A 25,928-nucleotide genomic window follows, 5' to 3' on the forward strand; every position below is an offset into this window, starting at 1 on the left:
ATCCCTGAATAGACAGTTTGTTTGAAAACTAGCGTATTTGGGAATTGTTTTGGAAGGTTTTTGCAAACGCGCAATGTTAGCCATCTCACCGTCGATACAACACTTCAACCCAATGGTCTCAAGGATAGTCAAGACGATGCGGACAGCTTCTAGAAAATCGTCAATCGTTGCGTTCAATGTATTGGAATTCAAGTGGTTGTTGGACATGATGATTGCGTGATGCAAGTTATGAAAGTGAGAGAATGGGTTTCCAATTGTTAATAAAATGTGAGTGAGTGTGCGCTAGGAAGGAGAGCCCGAGAATGCGAAAATCTCGTCGAGCTTTATAGTGAGCGAGGGAAGGCCGAACCAGGCTTGTCTCGTTTGCAATGTCTTCACCCATATTTTCCATCCGCCGAAACATGGGATGTTGCATCACTGAGCCGGCTAGAACGCGGGCCACCGCGGTCTGACAGAAGTTCTGAAACACGGGCGCGCGAAGCCCAGGGATAGCCCCGCCCCACCAGTCAAACACGGACAGATTCACCGTCGGAGTTTCGCAATGTCCGCCAATACCCTCGCCTTCCAAACGCCTCACCAGGCAAAAGCTTAGATTAACCGGCCACATCAGGAACTCAACAGAGAGAGTCAATCAAGCACGAATTATATTGGAGCTTGCAGAGGTGCAAACTTTTGCCCTTAGCTTAGCTAGCCAACGGCCGTTGTTTTCTAATTACTTCAGACACCGAAGGTGTGCCGTGAATTGCCGCCAGGGGTTCTCACAGGGTGACGTTTTCTCTTGGCTTTGGTCATGAGAAGGTTGCTGTTTGGCCCAGCAATTAAGATTAGACTGAATTCCGACGGGCCTGGGAAACTGTCCCAGGACCCGTTAGTTGACTTTCTGTGCTTATTGCCTGTGCAGGCATCCAGCTTAAACACAACCGCGCTTTACCAGCCCACAAGAACTCATTGACTCTTTAATAAGAGGTCTTACTAGCGGATCGGCGAGCATATTTCCTACGTTTAGTTGACCCCATATTAACTAATGACATTCGCCTTGCACCTTGGCAAGACATATCAATGTACGGGGTAAATGTGTACGGGTCTCAAGGATTGACTGGATCAAAGATCCCGAGAGTCTTATTTAAATAACTCTATTACTCGGTCCCCTAGTACCGTGCATATCATTTCTTATCGTCGTAGTTATTGAGAACTTGCATGATTTTTTAGTATGATGGGTTGGCTTGCACTAGCAAAGATTTGGTAGGTACCGGCATACTTATATATTCGGTTGCTAATTCTCTGAAAGGGGTTTCGCCGTGTTTGTGTAGCAACAGTTTCTAGCTGGTTTTAGTCACACTTTTGACACCATGTACGTACTCACATACCACTAGATGAATGGCGCACAAGCTCTTTGACGCCATAACCCGATACTTTCGAAAACACTGCCGCCGAGCTCGATGATCTCAATGAGATAGGACATATTGGCCCTGCCACCTTCCTGCAGTTACTATCGTGTGATCTCTGGAGCTGTTAGAAGGAATCGGTAGAAGAACCAAAGGCGAGGCATCCACGACATGAGATTCATTGATCATAATGCGAAGCTCGCTTTAAATAAATTTTCAGTCCTCATTTTGAAACCAATAATTTAACTTTAGAGTAGATTGCTGAGTACAGTTTGATGATATGCCTCCACGTTCTGCAAGTTGATTAATGATTCGTTTCAAATATTTAACATGCAAAGTGAGACTGAAAGTGCCGATTGGGGGGAGAAATGGGGCTGGATCCCAATGTGTACTGAACTTGAGGTACTGTTTTGTTTTGATTTGTTTCGCGATATCCCCACACGGCCGGAAACTTGGGATGGCGAGGTGGTTAGAATGACCTTCTGAAACGCTGGGGGTCCGGCTCCGGTGACCAAGGCCCGGCGCCAGCGTTTCGTTCAAAGGGCTGTGCGGGCCCTGACATAGACCCGAAATACCACCATGGACACCTTTCAGCCGCGAAAAGCCCCAAACCACAACCACCACAAGCTGAACCAGGTGAAATCTCAAGCACGCCGCCCATTTACAGAAGTTCCATCTTTTTATTTCACCGTCTCAGCCTTGACGTACTCTCGGCTGACCCTTGATTAACCAAATACAACATCAAGCAAATGGCAACTCTGCCCTGACAGTAAGAGCACGTGCTAACGTAGGTGCCGCACTGGCACTCATTTGGACGCCTCTATTGCGGATGTGGGCACCTCGGCAGCGGCCTTGGCCTCGGAAGGATCGGGGTCGCACGAGAACACCTGCATAACGTGGGCGTACGACAAAGTGGATTTGATTACTGGCCACTCATTTTTAGGGAGAAGCCCCCCCATTGGTTCCGGCAAAGAGCTCGGAATGTGACTGGCCACCAATTTCAAGAAAAGGTGGCGTCGTGTGGCTGGAATTTTCTCTGCTCAGGGTTAATAGGTCTCTTCTGTTGACACACTGTAAAAGGCTGAGTGATGAAGGGCACACATACCCGGGAATACGAGGAGCATGACTTCCGCCTTCGTCGCCTGCGATTTGCCGACCTGAACAGAAAGTGTGTGACAAGGGGTCCTGTCTAGGTTCGGCCTATTAAACATGTTGAAATATAGTTAGCAGGTAGAAGTAGATGGCGTAATAGCCGGAGATGAAGTATCACACACGGTGTCTTGTTTTGGATTCTCAATTCCTCGTCAGAGGGAAATCGAGTCCTGAGTTTGGTATATATTTCTCTCGAGGTGGCGGTTGTTTGAAGAAGACCTAAGAAGTTCGGACGGAATGCGACATCATCTCTGTATGGCGGTGATAAGACGCCTACCATGTCGCCTACTACATAGGAGTCTATACCGACTTTCTTCAGGTCCGTGATGGTTTTCGAAAGAGCTTGTAGCACATGCGCCAGACTCGTCTCATTTCTGTCTCCTGCACCTGATTTCGAAGACTCTGGTGCAGTGGTCTTGAGCGACATGGTGAAATGTGCTGGGCTTTTATTAGCAGGATGTTTTGTTACCAATATACCAAAGCACGAATATTAACAGCTGGACAACGAGAATGTGAGTGCAAGACGGAAGTCGAAGGTGAGATGAAGTGAGGTCAGGCTTTGATTATAAAATGGAGGCGAGGTCCGTTTGCGCAAAGGGGGGGCAGAACCGAGCCCGCCGCTCGACATGTTGGACGGCCAGATCGGGCGGAAGCCGGGCCTGAATCATGAATCATCGTCTCAAGACAGGGCGGCGGCCTTAGGCGAGCGTTTCATCAGGACGGTGTTGGCCGAGCGATTGTTGGGCTGGTATTGGCCTCAGCCTTAGCGCAGCGAGCCTTGGCCGGCGGCGATTGGGGGACGTTGAGTCCCACATAGGCCCAGAAAAGGTTCTAACGACCAGCAAACACTCAGAAGCCAAATGCATGCAAAGCAATCAAGAATGAGGGTATTCGCAATGTGTGTATTAATTCATGTGAGGAAGAAGAGAAGGCATGCGCCCGCAGGTCGGGGACGTGTGTTGATCCTGTGTAACAGGTAGTCCAACTAGGTGCCCTGCCCGGGCTCCCTTAGACCATGCCGAAAACAGTATGGTCTTTCTGACACAAACCCTGACGGGAGTCCGGAGGGCCGGTTCTTGGTGGGCCGCTGCGGCCTGCTTAATTGACCCTGAAGGCGCAAATACTACTCACATCTCGACCCTTACCTCCCCTAGAAGGACACAAGATGCAAGTGCTTGGCTGAGAGAATAGTTGAAAATTACTTGGGCCGGTTGCAAATGATTCATCGGGATAAAAAACTCTAATTTTCACGTGGTATAATTACAGCCCCATTTCTATCACAAACTACTCTGCGGCGCGGGCTGCTGGGTGATACTGATCATGTGCGAGAAAAAACGGCCATTTAAGAATTGGGATTGGAACTGAAATTTATCGCTGTCCCACCGTCGCACACGGTCGCACAACGCCAGCCTAGAACCAACGTCATGATGACAAAACCGCAACCTGCAAATCAACCCACATGGCGATGTCGCATCGGCTCGTACACCGCGCCCCCGCCCCCGCCCCCGCCCCCGCTCTCGCCCCCCCGGTGCCGACAACGACCACAGCCAACGGCTCCATGGACTGCGCGCGCGACCGGGCCTGCACGAGATCGACCTGCGACGCGTATCGCAGGCTGTTGAGCTCGTCGCCGACGCCGTCGCCGGGCACTGACAGGTGATATACGAGGAGGTTTAGCGATAGCAACACACGGGCCAAGTGGTCGACCGTTTGAAAAAATAGGGGTTAACGTTACCCAAAAGTCTCCTGATTAAGACCTGGGAATAATTTGAATGCGATGAGAGTTTTCGGCATAATTTAGTAAGTAGAAGATCTGAAAAAGGATGAAGAATTAGAGAGAAATAATATCGGATCAAAGGAAAATAAAATTACTAAAATCTAACGTCGAATATGGGTGAGCCGCTGCTGAAATAGCGCTGATTTAGTATGCCGCCGCTAATGGCGCTGATGATGTGCCACTGAGGGCGCTGATAGTATGCCGCCGTAATGGCGCTGATGGTGTGCCGCCGCTAATGGCGCTGGTGATGTGCCGCCGCTAATGGCGCTGATAATGTGCCACTAAGGGCGTTGATAGTATACCGCTGCTAATGGCGCTGATGATCTGCCTTCGCTAATAACGAATACTGACGATATACAGCCGCGACTTATTTAATTACAAAAGACTTCTTCACTTCCTTTTATCCATTTTACTATACTCTAACCCTATTGTTTTATTAATTATTTCTTCTACGTTCTGTTGAACTATGTGAGGACCCGTCCACCAAACTGGCCCTCAAGCAGCCAGAGCCGCCCAGAACCCCCGGGCCTATCAGAAGCCTCCTCGAGGCCCCACCTACCCCACTGATAGATGAAAACTTATTCGCGAGCACGCGACGCGTTGTCGGACTTTTCCTTCTTTCCCTCCTCAGTTTAGAATCTTCGTCGATAGCACCCAATGGACTGAGTTCACCTCAATGCCTTGCCCTGGTCGTGACAAACTACGTGTTGCAGCCAGGCGGAGCGAAGCCGTAGTGTAGGCGGGGAGCCAAGTGCAAGGTAGGTCGTAGGGAACTGTGCCCTACGCCCCAGTGGGCTGCAGGGAACTATGCCCTACAGTCCAGTACAACAGTGCCTTATGGAAGACACTGAGGGAAGCAGCCTGACTGCTACAGGTCTGTAGAACTCTGCCACAGGCCTGCCACTTTGATGTGACGAACCCGGTTCGTACTGGACAGACTGCAGGAGCGGGGCGCCCCGAGGGGCCTGGGGATGCAGCCAATAGGAAGCTGCCTGGTGCCAAGCACGGACTTGGCACAGGGCAGGAAGGTTGCCCGGCGCGCTAGCAGTGCCCGGCACCAGGCATGGTCTCGGCACCTAGCAAGTGGGAGCTGCGCTCTTATTGGTCCACCTTAGATAGATACCCTACGATGACCGTGACCACGGTTCTAGATAGCTCTTGCTTGATTCTTCAAGCAAGCAATACACATTCGCTGCACTCATACACTTTGAGTGGTATTCCGATTTGACTGCATTACCCTGCGATAGGAGCTTGCCCTTTGTTATATCTTCATAATTACCAACCCCAGCATTCTGTGAAGCCCCTGCTCCCTTACAGACAGACGACCCTAACAGTCGAGTGGTTTGTAATAATAGCCCCATTCCACGCCGATAAGAAATTAGAATATATTGCTTGATCTCTATATATTATGAAGAAATTACAACTATCCAGAAACAACTCAACACCAAGGCCAGACCTCTTACGATGCCCAGGGATTAATGAATAGGTCGTCAAGATCCACCCTCCAGAATCGCCATTTCGGGCCTGTTTATTACTCGAGATAGTGACAGGCTCGGAATCCGATAGCTTACGTTTATGACTTATGGTTTCAGTCGAAGTCACATTTACCTCGGTAGAAAATGCCGGATAGTTCTAGGAGAGTTAGTAAATCTTGGTAGTGGCTTGATGGAGTTTTGCTTACCGAAAGTCCCTCCAGGCTCCAAGTCTCCTTGGTATTGTCAGTCAGGTAGACAGATTTGCTGTCGGACAATAAATCGGAATCATTGCCCTCAACCGCCTCCTCAGCCTCCTCCTCAACCGTCTCTCAAAAGTTCCTGGGGGCCTGAGGCGAACCGCCAGCACAGCAATAGTCGGACAGTTGCCTTGCGTTGGCGCAGTATCTCGGCCAAACCACCGCGCCTTTTTCGCCTTACATGCCGCCCTCTTGAGTCTCCCCTTCAAATTTTGCCCCAACCCCGACAATTCTCGAGGCCCCAGCGGCAACCCACACCATATCTAGCGGTCGGTCAAACAAACCTTTTTGCGATACTCCAGTACCTCGGAATCGATGGCTCCAACTGAAGTTACTGAGCAAACCATCGCAAATGGATTCTGGGCGTAGGAGTATTTACCTAAAAAATATAGTTGGAAAGTTATTGACCGAAGCCATTTAACCGGGAGGCTTGGTGGTAGTTCAAACAGCAATGGTGTAGTTCAGTCGACGAGGTCACTCTTTGTGGTGACGAGTAAAGGGGGACTGTGCCGGGGTCAGACCTGAATCGAGTGTATGGTCAGCTAAATTCCCTATATTGAGCTACACTTGTACCGATTTTCTTCTGCTCTCATCTCGGCCCTGGTGCCCTTTAGGTGGGTACCTTTCCCAGCTGAGTCCTGTTAAAACCCGTAGTAAATCTAAGGCTTTTCCCGCCTAATACTTCTTCATACCGCGGCATGCGCCCTCGACCCGAAAATGGCAGCAGATTTCCATTTCTTCTCGTGTCTCCCGTGGGAGCTCAGGGAGCAGATCCAGAAACTCGCAACCCGGCCGGCTCTCCTAGGAGCGCATGTGTTTAGAGAGTTTACAATGCCAACGAGTCAGAACACGCCGGCGGCCCGGAACACGAAACTTCTCGCGATGACTTTATATGGGACAGTTTCCCCAGTTTCAGTTTTCGTTGAGGAGACTAGGTGCAGGTACAATCACGATTCTATGCCACGGCTTTGGACAAATGTGACCGTCACATGGCCCTGTAATACGACCCCGCGTGGGATACGGTCGACCCCTGTAATTCCCGAGGACCCACGCGAGCGACCGCCGGTTTGTCGAAGTGAAGGAGAAGCAGCTTGGATATAGGGCTGGGCATGACCGCATGTGGGATGCCAGCTACCAAGTTCCAGTAGAGCATGCCATCGACCGGTGTGGCTCGCAGGAATTCGTCCGGCAGCTCAGCGACGCACTGGATGACAATTGGGACTACGAGGAGAGTGAATGGCATGGGGACCTCGACTTCAATTGAACCGAGTATGGGCTTCATGCTTGCGAGTACCTTTGACGATAGATCCTATCCGCTGTCGCAAATGAAGGAAACATGTTTCCACTCTTTAATCCAGAATCGAGTCTGGTCTGTTACTTCTGGCGGTCAATGTTGCTCTGGACTTTGCAATGAATAGTGTAGGCAGGAAGGGAATGACTAGATTGCTTGCAGGAAGTCTAGCTATCTGGGCCACGGCGGAATAATATGTGGAAATGATGGCCTGGACTGGTGGATCCCAGATCCACTTATGCCTGGGCTCGGGCGTATCAGGCCGGGTTCCGGCCTGATCCCTGTGATCCCAGCCTGATCCCTGCGATCCCAGCCACAAGCCTTGTTGCGCGACCAAGACGCGCAGGGCTTGATGAGACGGGACGATGGATGCTGGCCACTCGCTCGCTGTATGGGGAATGTCCTATAAGCATCATAAGCATTACGAGAGTCTCCAGAGTCCAGGCTTGCTATTTAAGCTCGGTTTTCTCTCGTCCCATGTCCATCCATCACAACATCCAGAGCATCTCAATATCATCTCATCTCGACATCCAGAGCAATCTCCTCGTCTCTTCAGTATCCTCCAAAACACACTCCAAAACACACCCACAACTCTCCCTTCCCACCAACAACCCTCAAAACGCGCGCCACCACCGCCATTAGCCTTCTCTCCCTCCTCGTGCCCCTTGTCTCGGGCTTCAAGGTCCCCAGAGACGCCGCAGATGGCGTCTACGCGGCTACTACGACGCGGCGGGCAACGAGATTCACGAGCGCATGACGTCGCCCATCGCCAGCGCTGACAAGCGGGACGCCGAGGCGGCAGGGCTCATCGCGACGCCGCCCAGCAGCGCGCAAGACCTGTTCGCGCAAGCAGACCAGCGCGTGTTCTGCAAGTGCAGCAGCGTGCTAGACCGCAGCGACTGCGACGCGGCCGTAGCCGTAGCCGACATGAAGAAGCAGATCCTCAACTACGGCGGCACCGTGCTGGTGCCGATCGGCAAGTCGTACTACTCTAAGCGCGGGGGTGTCGTGGCCTTTATCTGCACGCGCAAGGGCAACGCCGCCATCTCGACCCTCTCCGAGGCCGGCTTCGCCGACCTGCTCGGCGTCGCCACCCAGAAGTGCGGCCTCTACGTCCCCGGCACCTACAAGCACGGCAACCCCACCAACAGCGCCGCCTCGGACGTCGGCTACATCATGTCTTCCAAGGAAGGCTTTCGTGCCGATGCCGAGAGGTCAAACAAGGTTTGGAGGATGGTTGAGCTTTGGAGCGTTGCTAAGCGAGAATGGAAAGCGATGAAGAGCAAATAAGGGATAAAAATGAAGAGCAAAGAAGACGGTCCAGAATGGTATTTAGATTGTTGTGACTGGTCGAAGACTGATGACGTTATTCTAAATACAGAGGTGGGAAAAAGTCCCCTTATTATACCAGCTTGCATTGCCTCGGTTGATCGGAACTCAGCTTCGTTCAACAGTCCGATTGACAGTTGTTAGCTGCATCGAGGCAGGCCGCCTGCGCGCTAACCGTTTCGTGTGTGTGGAATGTACGTAGTTGTGAGGTAATTGGATCGGTGCCAAAGGAAGTCTACGCCGTCTTTGCCGCGGGCACGGGTCCTGACCCGGGGAGTCCGAAGTGCCAAAACCGTGCAGTCTTAGCGAGGAGGTGAGCAAGCGGGGCTGGTCTTGTGCCGCTTGTAAAATGGACCGTTGAGTACCGCACCTTTGGTGGGAGACGTGCCCCGGACCGCGGCGTAGGAATAGGCCGAGAAACCTAAAAGATGGCGTTTGGCAGCGGGAAGAGGCACGTGTTGTTGATTGCAGCGAAGTCAGTCAAAGTGCATGTATGGCGTCTGTCAGAAGTATTGCACTTCTAATGATAAAGATGATTTGGTTGAAGATCTTGTTCAATTCTGTCTTCTCTCTGGCTAATCCAGGCAGGGTGGGCGGCGATATATTCGTTCGCTGACAAATCAAATATCGCATATTCATCAATATTTGCTGACACATCAACGAATATTCGTCAAATCTGCTTAGTAATCATTTCAATATTCGCCAAGCCCACCAAATCCACTTAGTCATCAAGATCCATCTCCTCCAAGCCACTATTTACAAGCCCTGACTTCATCCAATGCTTCAAGCACTCAAGAAACTCAATAGTATCTTCACCTAGTTGCATTCTTTCCCAAGAGATTGTACGACGAGCCCCAGAAAACACTCGCTCTGGCTCAGCACTCATTGCCGGAATGGATAAAATGTTGATTGCCAGTTGAGATAGCCTTGGCCAGCGTTGTTGTTGTTGTGTATTCAGCCACCAGGATAATGCTGAAGTTTGGATCGAAATTGCAGCTTCTGAGATATAATCTTCGAATTCATCCTTTATTTGTTGTCATGGAAGAACATCAAGGTTTTGAGCAAGGATGTCGAATTCATCAAGATCATCAACCTGCATTGATGGCGGTGTTGGAGAGGCGTTTGCTGAGTGATCTTTATGCCTTTCCCAGAGATCTCTGACAGAGTTGATTGCTGGCCGTATCCATTTCTTATCCCAGTTTTGTTTGAGATATAAGGTTCGCCGTGATGGATGGAAAATTACTGCTGCTGCGTAATATGGAGAGTCCTCTGTCTTTAAATAATATTTGTCGAATATAGCCCAGCTATTTTCGATCCGAGAAGATAGAAGACTGTTTGACTGATGTGTTAAAAGGCTTTTCTTGAAATGCTGAATAAGGATGTCCATTGTGAATAGAACTCGGTCAATTGTCGCTTGATCTCCCTCTGTAGCCTTTGTTGCTCGATAAAACGGATGTAAGAAAGTCGATATCGCTCGAAGATATTCCCATTCTTCCGGAAAAAGAAAATCCTTCTGAAGATATTCATACCAGGACTTGGTATATGAATAAATTGAACCCTCATGCTCAATAGCAACTTGAACCATTAAATACCAACTGTTCCATCGTGTTGAATTATCTGAAGGGATCATTCGACCAGCAAGCTGAGTAAATTGGCGGATTCGAGCAGGAGATCCTCGGATATGGCGGACAATATTATGGAGTTTAATCAGAGGGTTTAGATCATCAGAGATCTGAGCCTCCTTATCTGCCCCTTTGTTGTGTTCATCGACTGCTTGAAATAGAAATGCCTGGATAGCAAGATTGATAATATGCCCATTACATCGGATTCGATTATCTGATGATAACCAAGGGACTGCCATTTCGCTGAAGGTTGCTTCGAGAATTTTGCAAAGACTGTCGTTGGTAGAAGCGTTATCGCTAATAATTGCCCTAGCTTTTGAACAGATATTGTAATCCTTAAGAATACAGATGAGGGCTTCGTATTGTGTTGCTGCATGATGTGACTGGATAGATGGAAGGCCGATAAGTGCTTTTTGAAGAGTTTCTGATTCGAAATCCACAAAATGAGCACAAACTGCAAGGAACAGTTTCTGGTTTGGAGAAGTCCAAACATCGAGGGAGAGGTGGATTGTTGAGCGGGATGATTGAAGTTTCTTCCGAATAAGATCCTTATTAAAAAGCCAGGATTTCTGATATGCTCTCTGATAGTCGAATGTGATGAAAGGATCTCGTTTGATGCCGTTGGATTAAGAGCTTTGCAAAGGGTGTGAAAATAGGGGCTTTCGACGATCCGGAAAGAAAGATTCTCAACAACAATAAGCGAAATAATCGCCTGTGTGATAACCTCTTTATTTAACGCTCGTTTCAAGATTTGAGCATCAAACTCAGAGGTCTGATTGATCACCATTGCTTTCTCATATAGAGATTGCAGTGTTGTATGGCTGGAATCGTCGGCTTTCCTCGATTGGCTGATAATTGCAATACCATGCTTGGATTGAATGTGTTGCCGGAAGTTCGATGTGTTTTGAGCACTCCATGATGGGCAATATTTGCAATAATACATGCGGTTTTTGCCTTTTCGTGCCGGTTCTTCGTCTTGGGGTGGTCGTGTGTGCTCTGTGATTGGGCTCAAAATTCGGCCCGTATCTCTGGATATTGAAGAATCCTCAGAGATGAAAGACATCTTTCCTGATGTGAATTGGAAGGATTTGGTAGAATTTGTGGTGGTTAGGTTAGGTTGGGCAGCCAAATATTTGTTGGCTGTGCTGGCAGATTAGGTAAGCAGACGAATATTCGTTGGCTGTTTTTGGGCACTTCTGGCAGGCTGACTAAGCGAACGAATATTCGTCAATATTTGCGATATTCCAAATACGGAATTATCCGCTGACAAATACGCGAATATTGTTATTCGTCGCCCACCCTGAATCCAGGGAGCCCATATAGTACAGTGGGTGGCGATAATAGGTGGCGGTAGTTGGTAAGCATGCTAACAAAATCCAGTCTAGTCCTTTTTACCCCTTTCCATCTGACAGCGTCAACTGAGTTCAATTCCGTTGACTCTTACGGCTAAACCTCGGCGTATCCCCTTGTGGTCCGTTTGGAGCACCCTTTCTACGTGACACAAGGCACGTGTTTCAAGTGCCCTGCGTGAGAGGCGCTTGCTTACCTGCTTCCTGCTCGTATACGAGCGCAGTGAGTAAGCATGCGAGGTTCTTTTTGCAGCTTAGTGATGCTGTCTAGAAAATCATGAGATTTTTATTTCCCGCATATCGGGTTTTGCCCCCCGCCCCCCGTAGATGGGCGACTCGGAAGGGTGTACTCGGAAGTCGAGGAGGGCGCACTCGGAAAGCATACTCGGCACAGCGTGCTCCGAAGGGCGTACGCGTACTCGCGCCTCATAAGGCCAGCTTCAAAAAGTTCATGCTCCTCACCCAAGCCAAGTCAAGGTCCATGTGGAGGACGCTGACGAAATTCCCCTCAAATAACCATTGCAGCCATAACAGGCCGTCGCAGCCATAACACGCCGTTTCAGCCTCAGGCACGGGAGGCTCAGCCCGGTGGATTCTGGACCATTCTCGACATCACACATCAGGGACTTGGTGCGGCGGCGGAGGAAAATCACCGAGTTGGTGTTGGGAAATTGACGGCGTTGGTCGAAACACCTCTGTTGGCTGACATGGCGCTGAGGCCTAGGAGGCGGCCGGTACGAGCAAGTCCAAGTTTCAAGCCTCATCGAGTATGTCTCGACGCTCGCCTCAAGGATATATAACCCATTCGTCTTGGGCCACTGACATCCAACTCAACAACACATCAACAACACTTCCTCACCCGCAACCATCAAGCACATACTCCCATCGGCCTCTACCAGACCGTCATAGCCAGCCTTTAATTCGCATCTGTCCACCACCCACTACCGCTTAGCCCACCATGAGCAGAGAGAGGTCCACCAGCAGCACTTCTTCTGAGGATGAAGTGCGTAAGCACGTCATTACTGACCTAGAGGATAAGAAGTCGAAGGCTGGGCCGACTACCTCGCTAGGCAAAGCCTACGAGGGGTTAGTCCAGTACTACAAGAACAAACAACCGATCCCTCATGGAAATAAACTTCTCGGTCATTTAGCGACGGGGCTGTCAAGATGGGAACTCCCGAGCAACGCGACGAGGCTGTTGCTAAACACAACACTGGGAAGGCCATAGCTGAGTGGGACTAGGGTGTTACTCATGTAAGGCCCCCTCGCCTGAGCATATTCTATTTGATTTCCGCCTTCTAATACGCAAGCTATCATCACGCCACAGAGGACTGCCAGTCAGGCGCCTCAGGCGGTCGTCTCCGGTACAGATAGCAAAGCTACACAACCTGCACCCCACGTTGTGAATGATGCAGACCTTGCCAAGATTGTAGCGGCGTCTGGTGAGGCGGGTCAGATAGCCAACTTCACGTCCCTGCCAGTCGCGCCGAACAACTATCACTTCGTAAGTGGATTAGTCACCATAAAAGTCTTGGGCAGCAAGATAACCAGATCGTCCATCATCAGATTAGCGCCCAGTTTAGAATCAACCCACTGTTTCTGGGCGGAGCAGCGCCTCTCGTCATCCAGACCACCAGTGAGTTTCACACCCCGCTGGCACAGGTACCCAAGGTTCTTATACCGGGCCACTAACTCATCTCGCCCTCTCACCCACCAAGTCATGAACGACACCGGATCCACCATCCAGACGCTCTACCAGCACGACTGGAACGCCATGAACCTCGGCCACAATCTCCCTACCCAGGTCACCCACATCACGACGGCCAACGGACAGGTGACGCAGACGCAGTCGGTCACGGCCCAGATCCGCATCGTCGCGGCCACCGGCAACGCGACCAACCCGTGGAAGATCCTCATGAACTGGACGGGCGAGAACTTTGTCATCCGGCCGTGGACCGCCACCACCGACCTCCTGTCCGGCCTGATGCCGCGTATGCACCTCTACTTCGCCACGTCACCTGGCAACCAGAACCTCTACATCTCGCAGAAGAAGAACGGCGTCGTCAGCCAGCTCCCGGTTGTCTAAGCTGGCAAACACACACACCCACGCATCGGTTGCGGTACCGGCAGGACTTCCGGAACCTCGTCAGGAACGAGGGCACTCTGGTAGTTGTGCTCCCCCTCTGCGGGAACGAGTACGGGCCTGTGGTGTGGCCGAGGGCGTGGGATCTCGAGACTATTCTAGCAGGGCTAGAGTTGAAAAGGGTTTTTATAATAGATAGATGGATGGGTGGATGGGTGCCGTGTTTGAGCTGGACTCCCGGATCTGATGGATTGGGAAACCTCATGTATGTACTCGACCTCTGTGAGGAGAAAATTAAAGTGGGAGACCCGCGCGCCTTGGGCGTTGAAACCTGCGTACTAGATGAAGCCTGAGTATGTGATGCCCCTGACGATGCCCGTGATGTTCATGTTGTCTTTGTAATACGGCCACCCCGGCTGCCCGGGCCTCCCTTCGTTGCCCGGGTTCCCTGCGCCTTACCGCCACGCCCGCCACGAGCAGGCGGGGGGACTGTGAGGCCATACACACGGCGTAGGGTGTAGGGCCAGATGGTGGATTTGGAGATGGCCTCAATTGCAGGTAAAAATTGTCCCGGGCGCAGGCGGGGTACAGGACAGGCTATCTAAAGAAGCATGCCTGCCATTGAACTGGGCTTTTTAGGTGTAAAAATCCGAAGTTGGCTGGGCTGGTGGCTTCTACGCATGTACCACTTCGTAGACTACTGTTTAAAAAGACGCTTTCTACTGTGCAAATAGACTGTCTCTTTTAATATCTACGAGCATCAGTTCCGCCTCGGCCTACTCACTCCTACGAATACCATCATAGCTATTATCGGCGGACCGCATCCTAATGACTTCCTGCCTCATCTTCATCTAGCTACGGAACTCCTCTTTAACAGCGCGAATTTCATAAGCTGTTACCGTGGAGTGTTTCCCTACTTTTGAGGAGGCTTCTTAGATGAACGTACATGCCGAGCACCTGCGTCAAGTTGTCAATCGCGATACCTTGGCCGTGAATGAAGCGTTGCATGAACTCAATTTCTTGCTTGCTCCAGACCCACACCGCTGGCACTCACCCAAGTCAAAAATTGCAAAGGACAGTTCCAAAAAGAACGCCAACCAGTCAGTCACAACTGCAGATAGGGGTACATCGGGACTCTTGTTCTTCTTTCCTTGGAGGCCGAACCCGTACGCCAGCTGCTTATGATTCAGGATAAGCTCAGATCCGCTCCGGCTTCTCTTCACCAGGTCTAGGAGAGCCGGCTCATTGAACGACATGCCACAGAAGACGTTCGAGCAGACCCAGCCGACAACAGCAAGTAGGCCGAGGGCCAGATCGAGTGGCTGATCGGAAAGGGAGAGCCAATATTTCCCAACGCAGACCGGCCACGCCACAAGCAGTGCCGTCTGGTGAGACGGTTCAGGGACCAGGATATCGGAGCGCGCTCAAGTGGTGTTTGTCAGGTGCGGCGACGACTCGGCTCCCACTCGGGTCCGGGACCTCAAGCCCGAAAGCCTTTGTGGCACTTCATTCTTCAGTATTTCGAGAATAGCGATGATGAATGTCAGCTCTGTTGTTGCTTGATTGTTTTAGCTAATTGGTTGCTACCCCTTCATAGGAAAAGGGCTTTTATACTGCGTCTCAATGGCTGAGGTAATTCCAACACCAGAGTCCATGCACAGAGTTTCTAGATAGAGCCCAACTTCGCAACTAGCAATGAGTTGTGTATGCCCCCCATGATCCACCAACGCTGCATGCTTCCAGTGACGAGATGTGTTCCCAGCCGAGCCCTTCATCCTTCCTGCCACAGGAGATGTGACGGTTTACCTTACGCCCACAGACAAAAAAGACGCCTGCTGCCTGACACTCTGAGCAATAGCAGCTATATGGTCGCAACCGCCACCACAGGAGACCTCTCAAGCCGCAAGGTCGCAGGGCACGCCCCCACAGCAGTGAGACAAAGGACTTAGCCTTCATGGCGCCTAGAGTGTAATTAAAGGAGGAAGAGCTGGTGAGTGGCTGTAGTGCTGGCGATGGTCTGATGAGTGGTGGGGCAGGATGAATGAGCAATGGGCTGGAGCGAGTGAGACTTTATACCTGTAATTGTAATTGTAATTGTTGTAGATATCGCTGAACCGGCCAGTCTTGCCCAAGGCGACGACGAGACTCCTGAGAGGGCAGTAAAGATGAGAAAACAGAAAATACGGCAAGAGGAGTAACTCCACAATTACAAGCCCTGTCGAAAAGGTCAGAATATGGACATCTCCCTCCAGCTTACTGACCATCCGAGTTCTAGCTAGCTCGGGCATTACACCTCGTAGGATTACAATGAGACAAATTCTAATCAGCGAGCTCCACTTGGTAACTTGTGGGTCTCACCAGTGGACTTCGCCATGTTTCCTCAAGTTTAAACCGCCAAGAGACTAAGGCAATGATAGAAAGCCGTGTAGCACGTAAAGTTTGTTTCGACGTGTCAGCGCCAGCTGCAGCAAAGCATTCGCGTGCCTAACTAGTTGGCGAGGAAAACAACACTCCCCGTGTAGAATTTAGTCTTCACCGGGTCTGCTGAGCAGTCTGATAGTATAACCAGGTGACATCGGTACCTAACTGTGGCCGACATGACAGGGTAGCATGCAGGCTCCGTATCGCCAAAGTTAATAATCACGCTGGCAAAACCCCGCAAGACTGCTCAGCTGCAGACTGCCTCGCCACTCGACGCGGGGCGTTCGTTCCACCCGGTTGGTTCCTTGTACGGAATCTGCATGGCTGCACATCTACCCCGTGAAGGGAACTAAAAACAAGCTCTTCCAAGACGGGCGGTGCATGTCAGGGACGGGCCGGGATGCTGGGATGCCGGGGGGCGAAGAACAGGCGACGCAGCCCAAGTGGAGGGATCACCATTACAAGGCACATGCATATCTGCATGTAAGAAACTAGGGATTAAGGCGGCACAGCAAAGCCAGGCAAAGTAAGCGTCTGCCTATATTCGTGCCTGAACTGGGTTGCTTAGAAGTTAGGGGCCTACCAACCAAATCAACGACCGAAAACCTTCTTATTCCCATCGCCCAGGCTTACTCTTGATCTAGCAACGTGGATCAAGTCAGCTCCCTCTCAACCCGCTCCAGCTCAGCCAGCACGTCCTCGAGCGCCGGCCGCCGGCGCACCAACGCCAGCAGCCCGCTCTCGTCGTCTTGCCGCTGCCCCTTTCCATGCGCCCGCCGAGCAGCGAGCAGCTCAGCCATGAACTCCCTGGCGCGGCGAACCTCAGCGGCCCACCACGTGGCCACCGCCAACCGGGTATCCCCGTCCGTAACATCACGTAGGGAACGATGAGCAGCAGCAGCGGGAACCAATCTCCCGCCGCGCAAAACAACACCAGCCAGCCGCCTCGCTGCCGCGCCGGGCTCCCACTCGGGTGCCCCCAGCGTGCAGGCGTGGATGAGCGCCCGGATATCAACGGGCGTGGCGCGAGTGAAAGCAGGGAACGCCGCTCCTGATTCCAGTGGGGGGGGATCGTTGTCCTGCAGCAGCTCGTGGTCAATGCCGCAGCGCACGCGTGGGCGGACTTCGAAGATGCACCACAGCAGCTTGCCGAGCATGAACACCTGCGCCTTGGCCAGCATGCTGCTACTGCTTTTGTTGGTGTTGTCAGTGCTACTGTCGCGCAGCAGTGCCAGCCACGGTGCGCTGAAGCCACCGGCGGTATTGCGGTAACGGTCGTGCTGCCGGCCGGGCGCCCAGCCGGGCATGTACTCGCCGAGCTGGGTGGTGAGGGTGTCTGCGAGCTCGGCTTCGTCAGCAGCCTCGGGCATTGCGGCAAGCAGCTCGAGGTACTCGACGTAGGCGACCTCGGGCGGGCTCCACGAGAACCACCCGCCGCGCTGCTCGAGGTCCAGCAGCACCGCGTCCGTCATCGTTGTCATCGGCTCCTCGCCGCTTTGGGAGGGCTGCACTAGCACCACGTTGTCCGGCTTCAGGTCCGGGTAGAAACCGGCCGAGTGTGCGTTGATGTGGACCAGCGCTTCGGCGACTTGGCGCGCCCAGCGGAAGCGCTGCGCGAGGGGGATCATGTTGCGCCCATTCTCGCCTGCGCTTGCAGCCGCAGCTGCAGCAGTGACGTCTGGGAGGTGCTCCTCCTCGTCGGCGTGCCGGAGCAGGCGCTCCTTGAGCGAGGCGAGCGGGTAGTACTGGAGGACGAAGCCGCAGACGCCGCGGCGGCCGCCAAAGCGTCCCTTCTTGGTGACGACGTAGGCCGGGCGTGGAATTACGTGGGCATGCGGTCGCAGCGTGAGCAGCATCCTGAGCTCGTTGTACATGTAGCGCTGGTCGCGGGTCAGCGACTTGAACACCATGTCAGGCGCATCGTCCCGCTCAAAATCGCCGCTATCGGCGCCATCGCGACGCCACGGCTGCTGTGCGACCCTGACCAGCGTGATGGCCTCGTGCAGCTGGCGGCGGAACCTTAGCTGCGCCCAGTCGACGACAGGCGGCCACGCGCCGGAAGGCAGCTGCCACATGGCCTGCAGGGCGTCGACACTGAGCATGGCCTGCTCGACGCCGTAGTCCGGGCAGAGGAGCATGTTGACGTCGCGCAGCTGCGCGGCCATGCTCGCCACAACAATCTGCGACCCGAACGGCGCGCTCCAGTACTGCGCCTCAAAGTCTCCGGCGGCGGCGGGCGTCGACGACGACCACGCCTCCAGCGCGCGGAGCAGGTGCTGGGCGATGGGCAGGCCCATCACCCCATCCCGCTTATTCTTGCGCCGTGCATAGATTGCTGCCTCGGGCTTCAATATATCGCGCAGCCCGGGCGGGTAGTCCTCGAACGGGGGCACGTAGACGTCGATGCGCAGCGGCGGGGCGTCAATGGCAAACGTGGGTACGGCAAAAAAGCGACGGCCGTCGACGTCGGCGCCGTCGAGCCTCCATTTGGGGCGGCTCAGGGGCTGCGTCAAGCTGTCGATCCGGTTCCGCGGGTTGACGAATGACGTCGCCCAGGAAGGACCGGGGCCAGGGTCACCAGCATGACGGGACTGGCAGCCTGGGCCATGTCCATGTGGCTCGGCTGGCGCTTCCGACTCGGGATTCCGAGGCCGTGTGGCGCTGAAGGCGGCGAGGGGGCTCAAGATATCTACAAAGACGGTGCTTGTCAGGTCCATCGGCGGCTCGAGGGCTGATCAATTAGTGCCAGCATATCACGATGATGCAGCCTAACGCCGGCGGCCCAATATTGTCACTAGTCTGTTAAATAGCGCCACGCCTCGGGGTTAGCGCGCGGTCCACAGGACGACTGAGCCGAGACAAACAGCTCCAAGCTCAGACGCAAGTTGGGACCCGGGACCGGAGATGTCAAGCCCTCGGAACGCAGAATGCCGAGATAGCCGGTTGTTTGGGGCCAAGCCAAGACGACACGGCCCAAGGCCAAGCCAAGATGACACGACCCCCAAGACCCAACCGGACGACAACTCCTCACCCGACGAGCGTGTCTGCTGCCATTGGGTGGAAGCGATGCTGCAGCGTGAACCGCAAGAAGCAGGCTACGTGCATTGGCCCCGGACATGCCACCGAATTGGAGCCGAGACTGGGCCACCCTCCCCACCGTTAGCCCTACGGGAACCCACTCGCGAATGCAATAGGGGACTAGGCCGACCCTGAATGGCCCAAACCCGCGCTTGCATGCGAGACTGCCGAATTGTGGAGGTTGCAATCGCTCGCCATTCCAAGTCAGGGTCTTGCGCCACTTCCCAATGCGACCTGTCCCGTCACTCTGCCATCATGGCCTCATCGTGAGAACACGCCGAGATGGCGCCTGTTCTGGTCGTTCTTTGCTGATATCAGGCGGTCGTGACAGACAAACAGGCGGGGAAGGAAGCAATCAAAAAAGCAAGCAGCCAAACAGGCAAACAGTTAGGCACACAAAAAATAGCAGCATTAACTCGCTGATTAGGTAGGTATGTACATATGTTATGAACGCAATGCAGGAAATCTGTGCTCCAAGCCGTGTCCAAAGTTCGGGTAATGTTTCCCGCGGTTGCTGGTCCCCCACCAAGCCCAAAATATTACAATGACGCTATTTCTGCGAGCATTAAAAAACACAGACTATTATCCGACTTCGTGAAAGTTGTTAGACTGGACCTAGGCCTAGGAAGTAAGCCTCTCGCTCAGGCGAAACTGGACTTTCGGCACGTCCACAATGTTCCATTGTTCTCCCAGCTCGTTGTCGCCGTAGATTCTCGAGCTGCCACCCTGGAGTGCGCGGGGCAATTTCCAAGCGAGGGTCGGGTTCCTCAGCCACATACGAACCAAGTAGCGAGAAGGGGCCTCTGGGGCGTCGGTAAAGGCCTCTCTCGAGTGGAGGACTCCGTGGTTGTTGATAAACAGCAAGTCGCCCGGCTCCGCGTCGAGCATGATCTGGCTCTGGCTGGCCATATTTTCGACGACATCAAGGGCCTCTCGCTGGGCCTGCGAGAGAACAGCCAGACCAACTGAGCGGCGGACGCCAGCCAGTCCCAATAGTGGTTCGCGGGCAAAGTTCATGATAATGCGCCCGCCATGGTAAAACAGCAATGGCCGCGTGCTGCACTCGAAAAACGCGCCACGGCTGAGTAAAAACCGTCAGCAAAATGCAATGGCATCGACATGTCGTCACTGAGCCATACCTGTCAAAGGGCCAGATAGGCTGGGCGAGCAACTGAACCACGTCTGGTCGCGATGCCATGAGGTTGTTGAAAATGGTCCACGATGACGACAAGATATTTCGTCCGCCTTCAGCAGCACGGACGCGCGTCTGCAGAGCCAAGATATCGCAGAAGGTATCAGTGTGAAATGTCTGCCGAGTGACTAGTTAGACAGAGTATGACAGGCAACTGGGATTAGAGGACAAACGCACTGATGCCCGGGCCGAATATCTGGTTGGTCTGTCGCTCTGCGGGGCCTTTGAGAGTTTTGCGTCACGAATGTGCACTGAGTGCCCAATAGTTAGTAAAATACCTTGGTTATGCAGGGAGCTGTATTAGGGTGGCACCACTCACTCAGCATGTTGCCGTCTTCATCTTGTCGCCCACGCTGGGCGCCAATGTAGCTGGAGATGCCCAGGAATATGAGAGTGTTGTCCTCGGGGGAGAAAGCATTGGGGTCGATGCCCCGTACCACGGCAAACCCCTTGCCACGATGAACATCGATTGCAGCTTTCAGGAGCCGAGGACCGAGTGTCGGGAGTGGAAAAGTGCTCGGAGAGACCTCATTCCCGTACAGCCCGAGGTCTTCAGAAGCGTGTCAGCAGGAAGTACTTGAGCCGTCTCGGCGGAATAAAAACATACCGTTGAAATGTTGCAATGCTGCTCGAACCTCGGATACATCGTCATCATTCAAGGTCAGAGCGTAGTCGTGTTCAGAGGCAAAACTTGTCGGTCCCCAGGCGAGATCTCCTCGCATCGGCTCCGGCCATTCTTGGGGATTGGGGACACGTGATAGTGTGCTCGTCTTCAGCTGGGGAGCTCCCCAGGCATTCCCCGCACCCTTGGGCAGAACTGTTTCCACGCCCATGTCGGACAAAGGATGCTGGCTGCGCAAGAAAAAGGATGTGAGCGTCCTGGTAACGTGGACACGGCAGCGGCTGGCGTTGGAGTTGGAGGTGTAGAAAGGCAGAAAAATGTTCGCTGAGTCAAATATCAACGTTCTGGAAGACGTCGGGGATTATATAGGCCGCAGATAGTCTATAGACTAGGTCCCGAGTTGGGACTAAGGCAGGGCGATAAGAGTCCCGGTCGTAAGTGTTACCACCTAGATCCCTGCCATCGCCAAAGTGCCACCACATCTACGGGCAAATAACAACCAATTTTCCCAAACAATGAATCCCGGATGAGGCTCTTGGTGCCGAATTTGTTCCAATATTGGTTTGGTGGCGCAAAGGGTCCTCCGCGTCGGGTTGAACGACAGGAGGGGTCTGCTGCAAGACGGCCCAAGCTACCAATAGGCCTTGCCGAATTTAGCCAGCCCCCCATTGTGGTGTGAGCACATGCAATGTGATAAGAGCACCCGCCCTCATTGGTGGGTCTTGGATTTCGTGTGGTAATTTGCCCAGGCCAGACTCTGACCGCAGGCGCCATATGAGGGGTCGTGTGTTCAGCTGGCATCCCGTACGAAAAAAGTGCGCCTCCAGAGCGCCTCCAGAGCGCTTCGAGAAATGCTCCGAGCAAACTCCATTCTAGACACGTGTCAAGTGTCAAGCTGTCAAAATCCGCGCAGGGGCGTGCTCGAGCGTCTCTCGAGGTGTCCAGTCGGGATCAAAAAGTTGGCTAGTGTACCAGTACGGATGGTGGTACGCGTGGGTGTGGTTGACCTGTTGGAACATTGGGGCTGTTGTGGTCGGGCAAAGTCAGCGTCCAGCCCGGTCAAGATGGCGAATACACAACAGTACTTACCCTTCTTTATCACGTTATCGCGACAATGCGCCATGAAATTCATCTGCTCGTCGTCCAGCCGAGCCATTTTCCGCACCTTCAGGGCACCCCAATCAAAACCCTTCGAGAAAAGCTTCTGCCCCTTGTAGCAATAGTGGAAGTGCGCAAGAATGGTCTTGGCCCCCGAATTGGTGGCTCGCACAAGCGACATATCCAAGTATTGGACCTGATCAGCCAGTCAGAATGGGTTACGAGGCCGACCGTCCAATTCCAAAAGGGAAACATACATCTGATTGCCGCCTTTCGGCAAACTCTTTCTGGAAGAGCATTTGAGTTTCGTAATTCTTGAGCAAAATAAATGATGTCAAGAACGTGACAAACCAATTTTCTGGGCTGTGGGCGTTGAAGGTGGCTTGAAGCTCTCGAAGTACCTCTTTGCGGAGAGGAGACAGGATGCGATGAATGATGATAGAAGCTAGCTGGTAGTCAAGGTAGGGTGGGAGGGATTCGGAATCGTGGAACGGATCCTTGGGGTTGGCTGCCAAGATGCTGTCATCCACCCAGCCGTTGTCGGCCCAGCACCGCCACTTGGATTCAAGAAAACGGCACGCCACCCACAGCCTGAGGGTTTTCTGGAGCATCCTATTCTGCGCACTGTAATGTCAGTTGTCAGCCTGGGGTGGCGGTGGTGTTTGAACCTACAGGGGTAGGGAAAACAGAGTATCTGTAGGCCGCTTCAAAGACATCCCAAACAAGTCCGTCCGTATCATCCAAGTACGTATACATGTATTTGGTGGTGCCACGGTCAATGTACTCGGTCATCGCGGTGACTACCGCATCCGGGTCGGCAATTGCCCAGGGAACGGCGTACATTGGTCGCCCCTTGAGATCTACGTCTGTCGTGTTTAGAGGGGGGAGAAACTCCTTCAGTTCTACTTGGAAATTCATGGCGCCGACCTGCCCCAGACGTAAGAACTTTGGCTGGGTGCCAGTCCATTGGCGCTCGAGATGGAAGTCGCCATAATTCGGTCCGAGCATGGGATGTGACTTATAAAAGTCCATGTAGTTTAGGTCTGTCCGGAACAACGTGCTGTCGGTCACCATGTAGCGGAGACAGGGCAAGCGACTCATTCGGACCATCTTGCGCTGGCATGTTATGCAGGGTCCTCGTGGATTTGTTGGGTCAGGGACACACTGGAGAATGCTTAGCTATGTGGCAAGGGGTATGAGACGAAATATCACCTACTCTGTTCCGCTGCATCCTGCACCTGACGCAAGCATGGACAGATCGAGTCAAGTTGGTATCCATCTTCTTGGCCTCAATATAACGACCCCTCTTCTTCCTGACCTTGCGGAGAGACGATTCCTCGGTGGACTGCGAATTGTGTCTGCTCGTCCTCGGGGCAATCGGGTGATATCGTTTGTCGATTGAACCTGTGGTGGCTGAGATTGGTGTTTGAAACGAGGATAGCGATTTGGGTGTAGAGACAAGTGCCCAATCTGTGCCAAGTTCGTCGGACTCTCTCTCCTTCCCTTTCCCACGAGCGGTGATGTGGCTGCCATCGTCTGATCCGGTGTGCGCAGTGGTTACGGGAACATACGACTCATCACCGTCATCTTCAAGCTGACTTATGTCGTCCACGGGGAAATCCTCGCCGGCGGCCTCGGCGTACCCCCACACCGACGCATTGCAGTCGTACCAGAGAGGGTTCAGGAGAATGACTTCGGTGCTTGAAGAGGGCAATGCTGCTGCTTCTGCTTCGGCTGGTTCGCTGCTTGAGTGGCTGGGTTCTGGTTCAAAGAGGTCGAGGTCCATGGGGTCAGCGTCATGCGAGACTTCAGGTTGGGGCCCGGCATCGGGCCTATCTTGTCGAAGTCCGTCTCCCGGTAATTGAGAGAGACTGTAGGTATCGGAGACGGCGGTGTGATGGATGCGTGCGTTGTCAGGGATATCACGCTTCTTGCTCGGTTCGCCAGCTCGTCGGCGCTGCTGGATCAGCTCGTCGACAGTGAGGTTCAGAAGACCAGCGACTCTTTGGATGTCTTCCAAATCCTTCCCTGAGAATTCCATGGCGGCGTCTGACATTGCGCGGATGCTGGCTGGGTCGAGAAGGATGAATGGGTTGTCGGCGTGACGGCGTTCGACCTGATATCTAAATGCGGCTCTAGACGATGAGAGGACCCTTCGTGTCTGGCATGCGACGTGACCAGAAGAGTCGCGGGGGAATGCGGCCATGGTGGGCCAATTAGAGGCCTCCATTGTCCGTGGCACAGCGAAACCGATCAAAAAAACAGCCAGTGATGTTGGCGCAGGTAACCGGAACAGAAAACAGCCATCCCTGGACGAAGCTGCAGCGTGCAGGCGCCCGAATTAGCGCCCAACCAATTGCGCTCCACGGCCCAAAGCCGCCTAAACCGCTGCGACGCAATGGTGCTTTAGAGGGTCAATAGCACCTATTCCTGCTCATCGACTTTTCTTGTGGTCGGGGAACACGGTTCACCAGTGCCGCCTAGGTTGGTCAAGTTCAGATTCATCCGATACCCTGTCAACCGAGTGCAATCGACGACCGGATTGGAGGCCGTGTTTCGTATTGTGGTTGGGCAGGAAGGCATCGGGGTTTCAGTTCTTGCATGTCGGACGGGTTGCCGGATGTTGAGGTATTGCAGGGACGAATCTAGTGGCTAATGCCTGTTGATCCAAGCCCCGACGGTGGCAAATTTCGGTCTTGCAGCGCTCCCGCTCAGCGGTCGGGTCATCAACCAATGCCAGATGGCCCTGCATTGCTGTTAGCAGGTTTCCTCAGCTCGCCAAGTCAGGATGGACGGATAGGGACAATTAGATCGCTTCTGCCCCCGCATCATGCATTCCATCCACAACGGTTACAAGCATCATTTTGGGGTAGAGCGGCGAACAAAACAGCGCTATTACCTAGCCGACGAGCCCAGAAGCCACGTTCCACGAACACGTCCAGCTTCCCCTCGGTTTGCCCGATCAACTGTCTTCTTTTCCCGGACCATTCTTGTTTGCGTGGTTCCACCTGTTAGTTCGGGTAACCAACTGGCACACTGAGCGGTCTTCTCGGTATCTTTTGCCGTCGCTTGACGGTCCGAGCGATCGCCGTCCTCGATCGCCGTCCTCGCCTCAATTTGAAATCCGACGGTCGGAGATGACTCGATCAGAAATGGGAGAATTTGAACACCACCAAGATTCTCGACTTCAAGGTGATAGCGACAACGGCGTCCGTCTTGAGTCCAGCGGCTGACGAAGGGAGTGAGGGATTCCAATTTGTCTTGAGTAGTTGAGTGGGAATCTTTTGTTGGGCAAAATGGAGGTTGAAAGTTCAACCTTTGCTCAGTCGCAACTGCCTTTGCACGGCAACTCCATTTGGCAAGGGCGTCCGGAGATTTGTGGAGGAAAGTGCCAATGCTATCATGGGCAGGCATGCCTTCTATCTTGGGAACTTTGCTTCACCGCAATAAAGGATTGCCTCCCGAACAAGCGCAACACAAGGAATGGTTGAACGGTAATCGGGGGCAGTTGACTGAAGAAATCTTGTACCCACATGCAAGTTGTCGTAGACCGGATCAAAATATCTCAGACTCAAATCCGGTCGCACACTCTACGTTAGCCATAATTAACGGCAGTCGAACATCGCGAGAGTTGCTGCCTGACAACTTGGGCCAGAAGTCCCAGGACCCAGCGCCTCGGAATCCGTGGGGTGCGTCGCCGTCAATTGACACGCACACGTGTGTTAGGCTCCCGATCGTCGACGGGACCCTGCATTCATCGGAATTCGGATCAAAAAGGTTGGAGAAAGGAATCCAAC

The 25,928-nt window shown here is 53.1% G+C and overlaps 6 protein-coding genes across 6 annotated transcripts; 2 read left to right on the forward strand and 4 right to left on the reverse strand.

Moving 5' to 3' along the window:
* Positions 1-6,597: 6,597 nt before the first annotated feature.
* On the reverse strand, positions 6,598-7,328 carry B0T26DRAFT_679847 (uncharacterized protein; the record flags this gene model as incomplete). Its single annotated transcript, XM_060440402.1, has 3 exons — positions 6,598-6,684; positions 6,739-6,847; positions 7,036-7,328. The coding sequence occupies 3 exons, from the start codon at positions 7,326-7,328 to the stop codon at positions 6,598-6,600; spliced, it is 489 nt and encodes a 162-aa protein (XP_060291217.1).
* Positions 7,329-8,090: 762 nt separating this feature from the next.
* On the forward strand, positions 8,091-8,627 carry B0T26DRAFT_679848 (uncharacterized protein; the record flags this gene model as incomplete). Its single annotated transcript, XM_060440403.1, has 1 exon — positions 8,091-8,627. The coding sequence occupies one exon, from the start codon at positions 8,091-8,093 to the stop codon at positions 8,625-8,627; it is 537 nt and encodes a 178-aa protein (XP_060291218.1).
* Positions 8,628-12,868: 4,241 nt separating this feature from the next.
* Positions 12,869-14,025, forward strand: B0T26DRAFT_725523 (uncharacterized protein). The gene has a single exon (XM_060442772.1). It carries the CDS (start codon positions 13,358-13,360, stop codon positions 13,721-13,723), a length of 366 nt encoding a protein of 121 aa, XP_060291219.1. The 5' UTR covers positions 12,869-13,357; the 3' UTR covers positions 13,724-14,025.
* A 2,609-nt stretch (positions 14,026-16,634) lies between these two features.
* B0T26DRAFT_443632 (uncharacterized protein) lies at positions 16,635-19,144 on the reverse strand. The gene has a single exon (XM_060435059.1). It carries the CDS (start codon positions 18,856-18,858, stop codon positions 16,795-16,797), a length of 2,064 nt encoding a protein of 687 aa, XP_060291220.1. The 5' UTR covers positions 18,859-19,144; the 3' UTR covers positions 16,635-16,794.
* A 696-nt stretch (positions 19,145-19,840) lies between these two features.
* B0T26DRAFT_654883 (uncharacterized protein) lies at positions 19,841-24,187 on the reverse strand (the record flags this gene model as incomplete). Its single annotated transcript, XM_060438586.1, has 9 exons — positions 19,841-20,300; positions 20,359-20,528; positions 20,589-20,662; positions 20,731-20,961; positions 21,019-21,263; positions 22,119-22,234; positions 22,389-22,748; positions 22,804-23,295; positions 23,348-24,187. 9 exons carry the CDS (start codon positions 24,185-24,187, stop codon positions 19,841-19,843), a joined length of 2,988 nt encoding a protein of 995 aa, XP_060291221.1.
* Positions 24,188-24,984: 797 nt separating this feature from the next.
* On the reverse strand, positions 24,985-25,899 carry B0T26DRAFT_443675 (uncharacterized protein). Its single transcript, XM_060435060.1, has one exon. The coding sequence runs from the start codon at positions 25,543-25,545 to the stop codon at positions 25,027-25,029; it is 519 nt and encodes a 172-aa protein (XP_060291222.1). The 5' UTR covers positions 25,546-25,899; the 3' UTR covers positions 24,985-25,026.
* Between the last annotated feature and the right edge of the window lie 29 nt (positions 25,900-25,928).

This window comes from Lasiosphaeria miniovina (genome assembly GCF_030549165.1).
Source record: "Lasiosphaeria miniovina strain SMH2392-1A chromosome Unknown B0T26scaffold_7, whole genome shotgun sequence".
NCBI lineage: Eukaryota > Fungi > Ascomycota > Sordariomycetes > Sordariales > Lasiosphaeriaceae > Lasiosphaeria > Lasiosphaeria miniovina.

Bases quoted from the DNA above. Each gene is read 5' to 3' on its own strand.
- B0T26DRAFT_725523 (XM_060442772.1), top strand. From the start codon at position 13,358: ATGAACGACACCGGATCCACCATCCAGACGCTCTACCAGCACGACTGG.
- B0T26DRAFT_443632 (XM_060435059.1), bottom strand. From the start codon at position 18,858: ATGGACCTGACAAGCACCGTCTTTGTAGATATCTTGAGCCCCCTCGCC.
- B0T26DRAFT_443675 (XM_060435060.1), bottom strand. From the start codon at position 25,545: ATGCCTGCCCATGATAGCATTGGCACTTTCCTCCACAAATCTCCGGAC.